The sequence below is a fragment of the Ranitomeya imitator genome, chromosome 7, assembly GCF_032444005.1.
Source record: "Ranitomeya imitator isolate aRanImi1 chromosome 7, aRanImi1.pri, whole genome shotgun sequence".
NCBI lineage: Eukaryota > Metazoa > Chordata > Amphibia > Anura > Dendrobatidae > Ranitomeya > Ranitomeya imitator.
Window position 1 is genome coordinate 17,353,065 of NC_091288.1, and position 16,072 is coordinate 17,369,136.

Consider the following 16,072-nt stretch of genomic DNA (forward strand, 5'->3'; position numbering starts at 1 on the left):
CTTAAACATTTCCCATTTATTATCTGTATTCTCATTTCTGAGGATATTGTCCCAGTCTACCAGATTAAGGGCATCTCTAAGCTGGTCAAACTTTGCCTTCCTAAAGTTCAGTGTTTTTGTGACTCCCTGACAAGTCCCCCTAGTGAAAGACAGGTGAAACTGCACAATATTGTGGTCGCTATTTCCTAGATGCCCAACCACCTGCAGATTTGTTATTCTGTCAGGTCTATTAGATAGTATTAGGTCTAAAAGTGCTGCTCCTCTGGTTGGATTCTGCACCAATTGTGAAAGATAATTTTTCTTGGTTATTAGCAGAAACCTGTTGCCTTTATGGGTTTCACAGGTTTCTGTTTCCCAGTTAATATCCGGGTAGTTAAAGTCCCCCATAACCAGGACCTCATTATGGGTTGCAGCTTCATCTATCTGCTTTAGAAGTAGACTTTCCATGGTTTCTGTTATATTTGGGGGTTTGTAACAGACCCCAATGAGAATTTTGTTACCATTTTTCCCTCCATGAATTTCGACCCATATGGACTCGACATCCTCATTTCCTTCGCTAATATCCTCCCTTAAAGTGGACTTTAGACAAGACTTTACATAGAGACATATCCAGAGACATATGTTTCTATTATACTTTTCCTCTAATTGTTCCACTCCTGGTTTTGGCTACAAATATTGATGTAAAATACTGACCAAATACTGATAGTGTGACAGCAGCCTAAGGCCATGTTCACACAGTGCGTTTTTTACCGCGGAACCGCGGCGGTTTTGCCGCTGCGGTTCCGCAGCTGTTTTCCATGCAGGGTACAGTACACTGTACCCTATGGAAAACAGGACACACTGTGCACATGGTCCGGAAATTGTTAAAAAAAAGACGCGCTGAATAGCTCCCGGAAAAAAGAAGGAGCATGTCAATTCTTTTTCCGGAGCCGCAGCGGTTCTGCACCCATAGACCTCCATTGTGAGGTCCAAACCGCAGTAAAACCCGCAGATCAAAAATATATCTGCGGGTTTTACTGCGATTTGATGTGCAGAACCGCTGCAGCAGGAAGTGCGGGGAGCGGGCGGAAGTGCGTGGGCGGAGTGTGGCTGCCCCCCCCGTGTTCCGATCCCGCCCCCCCGTGCTCCGATGCCCCCCCCCAGTGCTCCGATGCCCCCCCCCAGTGCTCTGATGCCCCCCCCGTGCCCTAATCTCCCCCCCTTATACTCACCCGGCGTCCCGGTGTCCGTCCGGCCGTCTTCTCCCTGGGCGCCGCCATCTTGCAAAATGGCGGGCGCATGCGCAGTGCGCCCGCCGAATCTGCCGGCCGGCAGATTCGTTCCAAAGTGCATTTTGATCACTGAGATATAACCTATCTCAGTGATCAAAATAAAAAAATAGTAAATGACACCCCCCCCCCTTTGTCACCCCCATAGGTAGGGACAATAAAAAAAATAAAGAATTTTTTTTTTTTTTTTTCACTAAGGTTAGAATAGGGGTAGGGGTAGGGTTAGGGGTAGGGTTAGGGTTAGGGGTAGGGTTAGGGGTAGGGTTAGGGGTAGGGTTAGGGGTAGGGTTAGGGGTAGGGTTAGGGTTAGGGGTAGGGTTAGGGGTAGGGTTAGGGTTAGGGGTAGGGTTAGGGGTAGGGTTAGGGTTAGGGGTAGGGTTAGGGGTAGGGTTAGGGTATTTTCAGCCATTTTAACCCTAAAAAAATTCCTAGAAAACACACAGACTCTGGCTAGAAAACTGCATCAAAAAAACGCATCAAAAAACGCATCAAAAAACGCATCAAAAACGGACCAAAAAAGGACCAAAAAAAGGACCTGCGTTTTCTGCCAAGAGCTGCAGTTTTTTAAAAAACAGTCAGGAAAAAAAAAGGATGGAAATCCTGAACGTGTGAACATACCCTAACTCTTTCCAGCCTAGTCCACTATATTGCAGTACTGCAATTCTACCTCTAGGTGTCACTAAAGGATTTCTACACAGAGAATATTAGCTCAGCAGCTTTATATTTCTCTATATAGCAACATCGCCATCTAGTGGCAAAACCTCGTCACATGACTAAGGATTAAAGCCAAAACCAGAATCTCAATTTGCAGACACCAAGTTTCGGGGTACTGCCCCTCATCAGTGAAATGTGTGCGATCTGGTTTGGCTGTGTGAAAGGCGTCTGACCGGGATCCAAGGGGTAACGTTCTGCTTGTGAAGAGAGACATGTTAAGCATGCCGACTCTCTGCAAGGAGAAACCATACCCCTTGGTTACATTTACCAGCAAGTTTACAGAAGCCAATTTAGGTTACGTTCACATTAGCGTTCCGCTAATGTTCGTCGCTGTTGCGTCGGCGACGCAGCGGCGACGCGCTCCTATGTTTAACATGGGGGACGCGTGCGTTTTTTTTGTTGCGTTTTCCGACACGTGCGTCGTTTCCGACGCTAGCGTCGGACGCAAGAAAATGCAACAAGTTGCATTTTTCGTGCGTCCGATTTTCGTCAAAAAACGACGCACTCGTCGCAAAACGCAGCGTTTTTGCGTGCGTTTGCGCGCGTTTTTTTGTGCGTCGTGCGTTGCGTCGCTGACGCAGCGGCGCGCAACGCTAATGTGAACGTAGCCTTATAGACACCTCTGACATGGAAAAAATATTATGGCGTAGACTAGCGGTTACCTTTTGTTAACAAAACTGCATTAATATTCTGTCTCCAATCTCCCTTCCTTTATTCATGTTCAGGCCCCTTGATTTACAGTTTGCAGCCTGACCTCATTTCCAATTTTCTCATGAGTCTCTTTACCTGTAATATAATCTGGATGTGAGGTCTGTATGTCTCTCCCAGTAATATAGGCTGGATGTGAGGTCTGTGTCTCTCCCAGTAATATAGGCTGGATGTGAGCTCTGTGTGTCTCCCAGTAATATAGGCTGGATGTGAGGTCTGTGTGTCTCTCCCAGTAATATAGGCTGGATGTGAGGTCTGTGTGTCTCTCCCAGTAATATAGGCTGGATGTGAGGTCTGTGTCTCTCCCAGTAATATAGGCTGGATGTGAGCTCTGTGTGTCTCCCAGTAATATAGGCTGGATGTGAGGTCTGTGTCTCTCCCAGTAATATAGGCTGGATGTGAGGTCTGTGTGTCTCTCCCAGTAATATAGGCTGGATGTGAGCTCTGTGTGTCTCCCAGTAATATAGGCTGGATGTGAGGTCTGTGTGTCTCTCCCAGTAATATAGGCTGGATGTGAGGTCTGTGTCTCTCCCAGTAATATAGGCTGGATGTGAGGTCTGTGTGTCTCTCCCAGTAATATAGGCTGGATGTGAGGTCTGTGTCTCTCCCAGTAATATAGGCTGGATGTGAGCTCTGTGTGTCTCCCAGTAATATAGGCTGGATGTGAGGTCTGTGTCTCTCCCAGTAATATAGGCTGGATGTGAGGTCTGTGTGTCTCTCCCAGTAATATAGGCTGGATGTGAGCTCTGTGTGTCTCCCAGTAATATAGGCTGGATGTGAGGTCCGTGTGTCTCTCCCAGTAATATAGGCTGGATGTGAGGTCTGTGTGTCTCTCCCAGTAATATAGGCTGGATGTGAGGTCTGTGTTTCTCTCCCAGTAATATAGGCTGGATGTGAGGTCTGTGTGTCTCTCCCAGTAATATAGGCTGGATGTGAGGTCTGTGTCTCTCTCCCAGTAATATAGGCTGGATGTGAGGTCCGTGTGTCTCTCCCAGTAATATAGGCTGGATGTGAGGTCTGTGTGTCTCTCCCAGTAATATAGGCTGGATGTGAGGTCTGTGTCTCTCTCCCAGTAATATAGGCTGGATGTGAGGTCTGTGTCTCTCCCATTTATATAGGCTGGATGTGAGGTCTGTGTGTCTCTCCCAGTGATATAGGCTGGATGTGAGGTCTGTGTCTCTCCCAGTAATATAGGCTGGATGTGAGGTCTGTGTCTCTCCCAGTAATATAGGCTGGATGTGAGGTCTGTGTGTCACTCCCAGTAATATAGGCTGGATATGATGTCTGTGTGTCTCTCCCAGTAATATAGGCTGGATGTGAGGTCTGTGTGTCTCTCCCAGTAATATATAACCTGGATATGATGTCTGTGTGTCTCTGCCAGTAATATAGGCTGGATGTGAGGTCTGTGTGTCTCCCAGTTATATAGGCTGGATGTGAGGTCTGTGTGTCTCTCCCGGTAATACAGGCTGGATATAATGTCTGTGTGTCTCTCCCAGTAATATAGGCTGGATGTGAGGTCTGTGTGTCTCTCCCAGTAATATAGGCTGGATGAGAGGTCTGTGTGTCTCTCCCAGTAATATAGGCTGGATGTGAGGTCTGTGTGTCTCCCAGTAAAACAGGCTGGATGTGAGATCTGTGTGTCTCTCCCAGTAATATAGGCTGGATGTGAGCTCTGTGTGTCTCTTCCAGTAATATAGGCTGGATGTGAGGTCTGTGTGTCTCTCCCAGTAATATAGGCTGGATGTGAGGTCTGTGTGTCTCCCAGTTATATAGGCTGGATGTGAGGTCTGTGTGTCTCTCCCAGTAATACAGGCTGGATATGATGTATGTGTGTCTCTCCCAGTAATATAGGCTGGATGTGAGGTATGTGTGTCTGCCAGTTATATAGGCTGGATGTGAGGTCTGTGTGTCTCTCCCAGTAATACAGGCTGGATATGATGTCTGTGTGTCTCTCCCAGTAATATAGGCTGGATGTGAGGTCTGTGTGTCTCTCCCAATAATAGTCTGGATGTGAGGTCTGTGTGTGTCTCCCAGTAAAACAGGCTGGATGTGAGGTCTGTGTGTCTCTCCCAGTAATATAGCCTGGATGTGAGATCTGTGTGTCTCTCCCAGTAATATAGGCTGGATGTGAGGTCTGTGTGTCTCTCCCAGTAATATAGGCTGGATGTGAGCTCTGTGTGTCTCTCCCAGTAATATAGGCTGGATGTGAGCTCGGTGTGTCTCTTCCAGTAATATAAGCTGGATGTGAGGTCTGTGTGTCTCTCCCGGTAATATAGGCTGGATGAGAGGTCTGTGTGTCTCTCCCAGTAATATAGGCTGGATGTGAGGTCTGTGTGTCTCTCCCAGTAATATAGGCTGGATGTGAGGTCTGTGTGTCTCTCCCAGTAATATAGGCTGGATGTGAGGTCTGTGTGTCTCTCCCAGTAATATAGGCTGGATGTGAGGTCTGTGTGTCTCTCCCAGTAATATAGGCTGGATGAGAGGTCTGTGTGTCTCTCCCAGTAATATAGGCTGGATGTGAGGTCTGTGTGTCTCCCAGTAAAACAGGCTGGATGTGAGATCTGTGTGTCTCTCCCAGTAATATAGGCTGGATGTGAGGTCTGTGTCTCTCTCCCAGTAATATAGGCTGAATGTGAGGTCTGTGTGTCTCTCCCAGTAATATAGGCTGGATGTGAGCTCTGTGTGTCTCTCCCAGTAATATAGGCTGGATGTGTGGTCTGTGTATTTACAGTTCAGCTGTCTTCATTAACTCCTAAACCTATTTCCTCTTCATGGGCGTTCTACCTCAGGCTACTTTCACACTAGCGTCGTACTCCGCCCGTCGCATTGCGTCAGGCCGACGTACCGACACATACTGTGGAAGCGCCGCACAACGGGGGCAGCGGATGCATTTTTCCAACGCATCCGCTGCCCTATTGAGTTGTGGGGAGGTGGGGACGAAGTTCCGACCGCGCATGGCAAGCAACGTTTTTTTGTTCGGACGGTCCGCCACAACACGACGCAACTGTCGCACGACGGTTGCGACGTGTGGCAATGCGCCGCAATGCGTCGCTAATGTTAGTCTATGGGGAAAAAACGCATCCTGCAGACAACTTTGTAGGATGCGTTTTTACCCTAAACGACGCATTGCGATGTATCCCAAACGACGCTAGTCTGAAAGTAGCCTTACCTATAGTCTTTTTTTCTCTGCCTTCCTTGAGACTATAGATACTTTCTCCCACCTCCACACCATGGAGGTCTATGTACAATACCTTTTTGTCCTGTTTTCTCTAAGGCCTCATTCAGATACATGTTTTTGGTAAGCTGGAAACATTTTCCATTCGTTCTTGATCCATATATCATTCTTATTTTATCTTGTGCACAAAAAAAAATATATAAAATTTGAAGCTTCTCCAGCCAATTAAACAGTACAAACCTGACAGCACTCAGATCAGATGACACAGCGATACATGTGACATCCAATTTTTATCGTGGACCGAACCATGTAAAAGGTTTTTCTTGTCTTTAGAAATAAAATAGTTCTGACACTTATCTCCTATTTGCCAATATCTGTTCCAGGCAGCGGAAGAATTAAATTGTTCTATATTTGTTCACCCCTGGGACATGCAGCTGGATGGAAGGATGTCCAAATACTGGCTTCCCTGGCTGGTGGGTTAGTATTTGTAACTGCAAGTGCAGGGTGAAGCATGTCATATTAGCTTATGTTATCACTTTGCTGCTTTTTTTTCTGCAGCCAAAACCTGATCTCTTGGCAGAAAAAAAAGCCTGCAGCCTGAATGCAGCGTTTTTTTTTTTTTTTGCGGATTTTTTTTTCAGGATCCCAAACTTCAGTTTAGCTTCTCCATTGTAGACATGAACAATACAAGGTGTTAGGCCACCAATGCAAGACGTATGTACAGCCATAAAACATTTTTTTTGGGGAAAAAAAAAGGTAATTTGGTAAAACTTGATAGGGGAAAAAGTTTGTAGCTACAGCTCACTTCATCCAATATATGTTGTTCATCCTGGTTTTGGGAAAAGATGGTTTTCAAAGTGAATTCAAAAATACTTTATTGTGACTTCATTAAAACAGGAGCAAGGACATGAAAAAAATACATGTATCTGACGCGTTTTGAGTCTAGCTGTCTCTTAGGCTGTGTGCACACATTGCTGTTTTTTCAAGTTTTTTTCCGCATTTTTTCCCGATAAAAACGCTATAAAGCCGCAAAAAAACAGCATACAATAAGCATCCCATCATTTAGAATGAATTCCGCATGTTTTGTGCACATGATGCGTTTTTTTCCGCGAAAAAAAACGCATCGCGGTAAAAAACGCAGCATGTTCATTAATATTGCGGATTTTTTTTGCGGATTTCCCACTATATTATGCATTGGGAAATGTCCGGAAAAAAACGCATCAAAAACGCGGCAAAAAACGCATGCAGATTTCTTGCAGAAAATTTCAGGTTTTTCTCAGGAATTTTCTGCGAGAAATCCTGAACGTGTGCACATAGCCTTAATCGCTTAGTCTACGTTCACATTAGCGTCGCGCCGCCGTTGCGTCGGCGACGCAGCTGCGACGCACGGAAAAACGTTTTGCGACGCGTGCGTCGTTTTTGATGAAAATCGGACGCACAGAAAATGCTACATGTAGCGTTTTCTTGCGTCCGACGCTAGCGTCGGAAACGACGCACGTGGCGAAAAACGCCACCAAAACAACGCACGCGTCCCCTATGTTAAACATAGGGGCGCGTCGCCGACGCAACAGCGACGCACATTAGCGTAACGCTAATGTGAACGTAGCCTAAGTTGTGCTGGACTCAAAATGCGTCAGTATATTTTTTTTTATTCCCATGCTACTATTTTAATAATGTCAGAAAAAAAAAGTATTTTTGAATTGAATTCACTTTGCTGGATTGAAAAACCTCTTTTCCCAACTTTAAAAAAAGTTGTTTATGTTTGAACAAATAGTGACTATTCTCAAAAAAGCTTGGAGTCAGGAGAAACTAAAGGATAAATAAAACTTTAAAAAATAAAGTGAAATTAACTTTAAAATAAAAAAAAAATACTAACATCCCCCCTCATGTGAGGATACCAAGACATTATGGTTTATACTTGTGAAAATAAAAAATAAAAATGCAAAAATAGATGGTTTTCACATCCTATTACACCCACATTGCAAAAACTGAATGCGTTTTTTTGCATTTAATCGTTACTTTCTGTGGATGTAAAAAATGCTGCAAAAATGCAGGAAGCATTGACACGCTGCAGATTTTAAAAAAAAAAAAAAAAAAAAAAAAAAGCAGTTTTTCAATTCAGTCATGGAAAAGAAAACAAGCCTGTGGATGAGGTTTCTGAAATCTCATAGTTTTTGCTGACGCTATAAAAAAAAACAAAAAAAAAAACAGCTTTTATTTTGCATTAAAAAAAGAAAATGCTGCTGCAAAAATGCAACGTATGAACAAAGCCTTATTTAGCAGAAGCCGCCTTCCATGGGCTCAGATAGTAATTTCATTATCTGACCAGCTTAAAAAAAAAGAACAAAAAAAAAACAAACAGCGGAAAATTGAATATAAAGCTTTGGAGCAGATTACTTTAAAGCAAACATTAACCCCTGTGCATACGAAGCGTGGGATTAAGGTGCCCCAATTCAGCGCTGCACAACACCATGTGAATAAGCTCATGAGACTCCAAGTTTATAACTGCATAGACCACTAAGGATAGCGGAAAAAAGTATCACTGATGTTGGAGCATCTTTCCTCCAGAAACAGCGCCACAACTGTCCATAGGTTGTGTTTGGTATTGCAGAACTCAGTTCTTTTAAAAAGGGATTGAGCCGCAATACCACACACAACCTGCGGACAGGTGTGGCACCGTTTGTTTTAGAAGAAAGCAGCCATGTTTTTCTAATCCTTGACCACCCATATGTTATAACCTCGTCCTGTGCTGTTTTATGTTAGGGATGCCAGCGGAGACCACCACTGCTATTTGCTGTATGATTATGGGTGGAATATTCGAAAAGTTTCCAAAACTCAGAGTTTGCTTTGCTCATGGAGGTAGGTCACTTACTCATCTGACATACTCCCGTTTTCCTCTATTAGGCCAGTCTCACACGTCCAGATAATTCCGGTACCGGAAAAATCGGTACCGGAATTATCCGTGTCCGTGTGCTCACGTGGTACATCAGTGTGGCACACGTGTGGCATCCATGTGCCGACTGGGTACCACACGCACCGTGCAGGAGACAGCGCTACAGTTAAGCGCTGTCCCCTGCATCTGGTGCTGAAGCCGCCATTCATTTCTTCTCTCCAGCATCGTTCGCTGGAGAGAAGATATGAAAAATCTTTTCTTTTTTTTTGGGTGTTTAAAATAAAGATCCCTGTCCCCAACCCCCTCCCACCCCCTGTGCGCCCCCGCGTTGTTAATAAAATACTTACCCGGCTCCCTCGCTGGTGCTGCTTCCTGTCCTCGCCGCAGCTTCTCCTGTATGAGCGGTCACGTGGTGCTGCCTATTACAGTGATGAATATGCGGCTCCACCTCCCATATTTTTCATATTTTCTCTCCAGCGAACGATGCTGGAGAGAAGAAATGAATAGCGGCTTCAGCACCACGCTGGGGAGACAGCTCTTACTGTAGCGCTGTCTCCTACACACCACACGGACTGCACACGGACAACATCCGTGTGCGGTACGTGTTTTACACGGACCCATTGACTTTATTGGGTCCGTGTAATACGTGCGCTCCCACGAACAATGACATGTCTCCGTGTTTTCCAAACGGACACGCGGTCCGTGAAAACACGCTGACATGTGCAGAGACACATTGATTTTAATGTGTCTACATGAGTCAGTGTCTCCGGTTCGTGAGGAAATGGTCACCTCTCGTACCGGAGCAAATGACGTGTGAAACCGGCCTTAGTTAAATAGGATGTCATGGTTTGCTGGGAGTTGTAGTTTTGCAAACACTAGACCTGAACTTTGTGTTTTTTAGGGGGAGCCTTCCCATTTACAGTCGGTCGTATTGATCACGGCTTCAATGTACGCCCGGATCTCTGCGCCGTTCACAATACGGTGCCTCCTCGGAAGTATCTTGGTGCTTTCTACATAGATTCCTTGGTACATGATCCTCGGGCATTAGGACTGCTTGTAGACATAATAGGAGAGGTGAGTTACAGGTAAAGACAGGGTCATCATCCACCGACGTGTAGGGTCACGCGACTGTATTGCAGCCAAAATTTCTCGCCCGTAGTTCTTGCGTTCTGAACTAATTCCCTCGCAGTCCTCAGCATGGTCGGAGATTGGTGTCAGCCATTCTGTTGGAGAACTACACCATCAAGCAAGCCAAGACATGAGGCTAGGGCATTGTCAGGAGCCTGGTCCAGTGTAGCACTACATGTACCAGGCGTAGTACCCAGAGAACAAGCAAGAATAGGCAGGAAACAAGGCCAAAGTCAGGATCAGTAAACAGCAATATGAACGCAGAGGAACCAAAATCGGGAAGGATGAACTTCAATCACGAGACAATATATGACAGAGGCGGCTACATCTCATGTTCTCGGGTGCCGGTTGTCCTTCCAATGTGGCGCTTCGGGGACGCCATACTACTACACTGAGGGAGCAGCACGTAAGTTATGATCTTGGAGGAAACTTCTATGCCAATTATTTCTCCAAGAAATCACACCTTGCACATTAATTTCATGGCTGAGAAACAATGCAAGACAGACGGTGGTAAAACAGCTTTACGGAGGACACCCACTGAGATCAGAACTTGCAGGTCCATAAGCGAGAAGTGAAAAATAAGTAGCAATATAGAAGTCAACTTTAAAAGGATCCACAAGTATTTATTCCACTACAGAGGTGCACGGGGTTAACACTGGATAATTAGCTTTTTTTTCAATCTCACTTTCAGGACAAGATTCTGTTAGGAACGGACTATCCTTTCCCCCTTGGAGAACATAAACCTGGACTATTGATTGAGTCAATGGAAGACTTTGATCAAAAATTAAAGGTAAAGAGGTTTCCTAAAATATAAGGGTCGTCTTATGCAAAGGGTACAGTCAGACGGCCGTATAAATCCGACCATATAAATTGTCCCGAGATCAGAACGCAATGCATGGACTGGCCGGCGGCTCTCCCTACCGGGGCGTGACAGCTTCATGTATTTCTATGCAGCCGTTGCGCTCTGGTCAGGAGGGCCGCTCTGTGCACTGCGTTCTGATCTTGGTCCGATTTATATGTCAGTCTGACTGCGCCCTTAGCGTCTCTCCAGAAGGCCAAAGGTCATGTTCCTCTGTCTGTGGACAGACTTTCTTCTATGTTCGTCATCCCCATCTGTAGAGTGCAGTGTGGCATCGGAGGTCACAAATGCACTTTTCTGGTGCAGATCTATAGCATACGGACTTTTTTTTCTAAAACATGAGCATTTTGGGCAAAATCTATTTTACAGGCCCTTTGTTTCCCTGCACATTGCTGTCTGTAGAATGAGTTAACTGAGGACCCATTAGTTAGCCCGTTTTGACGGGGAAGTTTGTTGTTGTTTTTTTTTTTCTTTTTTTAAGCAGCACTGTAACCATTAACCACATCAAACTTTGATGTGGTCTTAAACCAGTTGACGGGAACTCAGAAGATGGATAAAAGAGATACAAACTCCCCGTCATGATGATCTCACCGACATATTCTCAGTTTGCTCATTCTCTATCTTCAATGTATGGGGAACAAACAGCCTGAAAAGGCAAAACATTTAAACATTTTTTCATAAAACTCCACATAGTAATAATAAAAGCGCCTTCTCCCCTCATCCTCCTGAGGTGTTTAGAGCTTACAGACCTGAGTAGCATAAAGAATTAGGAACTAAATGGGTAGGAGATTCTACATAGTGCCCCCAATATACTAATCTTTAGTCTCTACAAGGGGGCACTGCTCCTGTATTATTATTATAGCTGTTTTTATTGTATTATTTTTTATAATTTCGTGAGATTTTTTTTTTTTTTTTTTCAGGATAAGCTTTTGGCTGAAAACGCGTTGAATTTCCTCAGGCTTAACAAAACTGATTATGAATGACGGGCGGCCCAGCGAGTCTTATATAGAACTCATTGGATTTCCTTCCCTCTTATAGAAGGACCCAAGATGATATGATGCATTCCAGCTCTGCTACATCTGTATGTGGACAGTCTGTGCGGCACCATGCTAATGGTTAGGAAGATGCCTAAAGGCAATGAAACCAGACCTCACCTGATGGCTTCTCTCTAAAGTTTTCCACTTAGGTCTATTGTGTATAAAGCGTGTGAAACTGAAATGTACAATTAAAAAAAAAAGAAAGAAAAAAAGTCACCAGGTATTTGCAAGAAACAAATATAAATGTAACTTTCTAAAAGCCTCAGGTCATCATGAGTGTTTGTAAAACAGAAATAAAGCAACAATAGGACAGATCAGCGTCATTCCCAGTAGTTCACCGTCCTGAAGATATTGGAGGCGCTCGGATAGTCGGGATGATTTCCCGCCCATTGATTAGAGCAATGAGAACAATTCCTGCAACTCTCAGATACTAAAATATCCACTTTATTATATTGTTAAATGTATAATGAAAGCAATATGTTCTTTGGGAAGACGTGGCTTTGACTGAGAAACCACAATAAAAGTGTGAAAGTTTTCCTTTTACTGATTACGGTAGCTTACGATTTTAAAAAAAAAATTAAAAATTAAAAAATAGAAGAAATTGGGCGTTTTAAGCGTTTTACTACAATACCGCTCCTGTTTTTGAATACATCTTTAAAAGTAATTAATGACACCAATGCATCTATAATAAAATGTAAATAAATAAAATAAAGCAACTTTGCAAATTCACTTGTTTAAAAAATCTCCTACAATATTCTGTAAATAGCACCTGTCGAATCTTCATAGTAAACCCAGCGTGTGGTCCGGCCCTGCAGTCATGGGTTGTTTATTATTATGCTTTGCTTATATAGCGCCAGCATATTCCGCAGCTTTACACACATCATCATCGCTGCCCCCATTGGGGTCACAATCTAAATTCCCCATCAGTATGTCTTTGGGAGTGTGGAGTAAACCCATGGGGGGGAGGAACACTCCTTGCAGATGTTTTCCCTGGTGGGATTTAAAGCCAGAACCTACTATCTAACTCATTTTTGTATATACGCAGATTATTAAAGGTGTTGTCCACAACTGGAAAAAAAACAAAAAACAACCGTGTCTCTGGTTGCATTTTTTTTTTAATGCGCTCAACTGTCCCTGGATCTAGCGGCGAGTCTCCCCCGCTGCCACCGGTGTCAGTGTCTCTAGCGCTGATGTCACGTCAACAGCCAGTGACTGAGCTTAGTGGCCCTAACCATGTAGATGAGCTGCAGCGCTCACTGATTAGCTGCAGCGCTGCCGACAATAACAGACCCAGATGCAGCGGTGGAGACTCTGCAGCGGACCCAGGGAGTAAAGTGCAGTCTAGTCGGTTTTTTTTAGCAACAAACAGTGCCCAGAGAATGGGATACTCTGAAAGAGGACAACCCCTTTAAGAAACAGGGACCTGTTGTAAGAGCGTAACACATGAGTGCAGGAGCAGGGTTCGTCATCTACAGCCATGGAGAAACACATAATTCTGCATGGGAGCTACATACACCAAAACGGGAGGGAGATTTTTGTACCCAAATTTGCAATGTTGCTTCAGTTTTTCTCTTCCTTAAGATGCACTGGAGTCAGCTGGATTGTTCTGCATTGCCGCCTGTACACAAGAATTACTGACAGCAAGCAGAGATCCGACACATTAGCTATACCGTCTCCACGCGGTCAGCGATGGAGGATTTCCGTGCAGTCGGATGTTCAGTGTTTCTCCCACTTTAGGCGAGCTGCGCTGTGACAGATGCCGCGCTGTTTTCATACATCTGCAGTATTTATCCCAGATCAGCAATTACGCCTCCAATTCACGGGAATCATTTCCCGACTGAAAGGTTAAATAAACCGCTTTTGTGCGTCTTGCCTTGATTGATGCTATTATTTCTTATAATGAAGCCAGAAAACCAGCAATCGTTACTGACAATCAACATAATGGAGCCGCGCAGCCCCATAGTATTATCACATTACTGGGACGGCTGTGCAGCGTTACTGACGAGATTCTCCTGGCAGCAGTCACCGTCTACATCGTATCTGGTAGAGGAAGTGACTGCCTACATCATTTATAGCAGAGGAAGGACTGTCTACATCGTATCCAGCAAGGGAAGTGACCATCTGCACCGTATCCGGTGGAGGAAGTGACTGCCTACAATGTTTATGGCTGACGGAGTGACCGTCTACATCTTATCCACTGGCGGCAGTCACTTCTTCATCGTAACCGGCAGAGGCCGTCAATTCTTCATCGTAACCGGCGGAGGCAGTCACTTCATCGTAACCAGCAGAGGCCATCACTTCTTCATCGTAACCGGCAGAGGCCATCACTTCCTCATCATAACCGGAAGAGGCCATCACTTCTTCATCGTAGCGGCAGAGGCCGTCACTTCCTCATCGTAACCGGCAGAGGCTGTCAATTCTTCATCGTAACCGGCAGAGGCCGTCACTTCATCGTAACCGGCGGAGGCAGTCACTTCATCGTAACCGGCGGAGGCCATCACTTCTTCATCGTAACCGGCAGAGGCCATCACTTCTTCATCGTAACCGGCAGAGGCCGTCACTTCACCGTAACCAGCGGAGGCAGTCACTTCTTCATCGTAACCAGCGGAGGCAGTCACTTCATCGTAACCGGCGGAGGCAGTCACTTCTTCATCGTAACTGGCGCAGGAAGTCACTTCATTGTAACAGGTGCAGGAAGTAAATTCTTCATCATAACCGGCGCAGGAAGTCAATTCTTAATCGTAACCGGTGGCGGAAGTCACTTCATCGCAACACGTGCAGGAAGTCACTTCATCGTAACCGTCGGAGGCCATCACTTCTTCATCGTAACCGGCAGAGGCCGTCACTTCTTCATTGTAACAGGCAGAGGCCATCACTTCTTCATCGTAACCGGCGGAGGCAATCACTTCTTCATCGTAACTGGCGGAGGCAGTCACTTCTTCATTGTAACAGGCAGAGGCCATCACTTCTTCATCGTAACCGGCGGAGGCAGTCACTTCTTCATCGTAACTGGCGGAGGCAGTCACTTCATCGTAACCGGCGGAGGCAGTCACTTCTTCATCGTAACCGGCGCAGGAATTCACTTCATCGTAACAGGTGCAGGAAGTCAATTCTTAATCGTAACCGGTGGCGGAAGTCACTTCATCGCAACACGTGCAGGAAGTCACTTCATCGTAACCGTCGGAGGCCATCACTTCTTCATCGTAACCGTCGGAGGCCGTCACTTCTTCATCGTAACCTTTGGAGGCAGTCACTTCTTCATCGTAACCGGCAGAGGCCATCACTTCTTCATCGTAACCGGCGGAGGCCGTCACTTCTTCATCGTAACCGGCAGAGGCCATCACTTCTTCATCATAACCGGCGGAGGCCGTCACTTCTTCATCGTAACCGGCGGAGGCCGTCACTTCTTCATCGTAACCACGCTGTTTTCCATGTCAAAAAGCTTTGATAAAATATTCAGTTCTCATGCAAAGTTTTCTTTTTTATTCTTTTTTTTTTTGCAGTCTTCTAACCTCAGTGATAAGTTTGGTTTGTTTTCACAAGGAATCCACATCAAAGAAGCGACACGTCACCTTTCTTTTTTAAATGACTGTTTATAACCTCATCAGAAAAAATATTCACTGTTTGAAGAGCAATGTGGTTTTCCCACTGAAAGAAATAGTATTCAAAGAGGTGTTGTTTTATTTAAACTCTTTTTTATTGAAAGATTCCACAGGAGAAGATTATAAACATATAACAATGCAATGTAAAGTCAGAATAATCCATACAGTCCACCGTCCACAGTGACATAAATATGATATCACACCTTCAATAATAACACAAATAAACATCAGGGGTTGCATTGCGAGATTGACGACACCATTGAATGTGCCTCTAGGGCGTCATCCTACTGGTCATCAGCAATAGAGGGGATAAAGTGCCGCCATTTACCTCTTACAGCAAGCTGAATGTGGATGCAATTCTGGAATTTAGCAAAAAGGTGTATAGGGAGGATATTGCACCTGTGGGTCCTTCAGTTGATAGAACTCCTACCAATGGATATCTAGATACTTGCAATCTAGGAAACGGGAACTGATACGTTATGGTGTGCCTCAATTGCAGATATATATAAAACTCCCTGTGGGGGGATCTCAAACTGTACATGAATTTGTTCAAATGACAATAAAGTTTCATGCTCAAAAATCTGATTGTCATTATTCCATTTTGTTTCCAGAAACTTGGATCTTGCAAACCTTGGAGGTGGGAGAACTGGGGATTATCCCATATCTGAGTTTCCCCAACTAGATGAGT

The 16,072-nt window shown here is 44.9% G+C and overlaps 1 protein-coding gene across 2 annotated transcripts in view; it reads left to right on the top strand.

The window, feature by feature from the left end:
- ACMSD (aminocarboxymuconate semialdehyde decarboxylase) overlaps window positions 1–12,349 on the top strand; it is a 57,060-nt gene extending 44,711 nt beyond the window's left edge. The window contains exons 6-10 of one of the 2 annotated variants that reach the window (XM_069732841.1): window positions 6,249–6,342; window positions 8,629–8,724; window positions 9,660–9,832; window positions 10,578–10,676; window positions 11,666–12,349. In XM_069732841.1, coding sequence (XP_069588942.1) covers window positions 6,249–6,342; window positions 8,629–8,724; window positions 9,660–9,832; window positions 10,578–10,676; window positions 11,666–11,728 — 525 coding nt within the window. In that variant the 3' untranslated portion in view covers window positions 11,729–12,349. The remainder of the gene's footprint in view (window positions 1–6,248; window positions 6,343–8,628; window positions 8,725–9,659; window positions 9,833–10,577; window positions 10,677–11,665) is intronic. The other variant, XM_069732840.1, reaches the window with a different exon arrangement.
- Window positions 12,350–16,072: the final 3,723 nt, after the last annotated feature.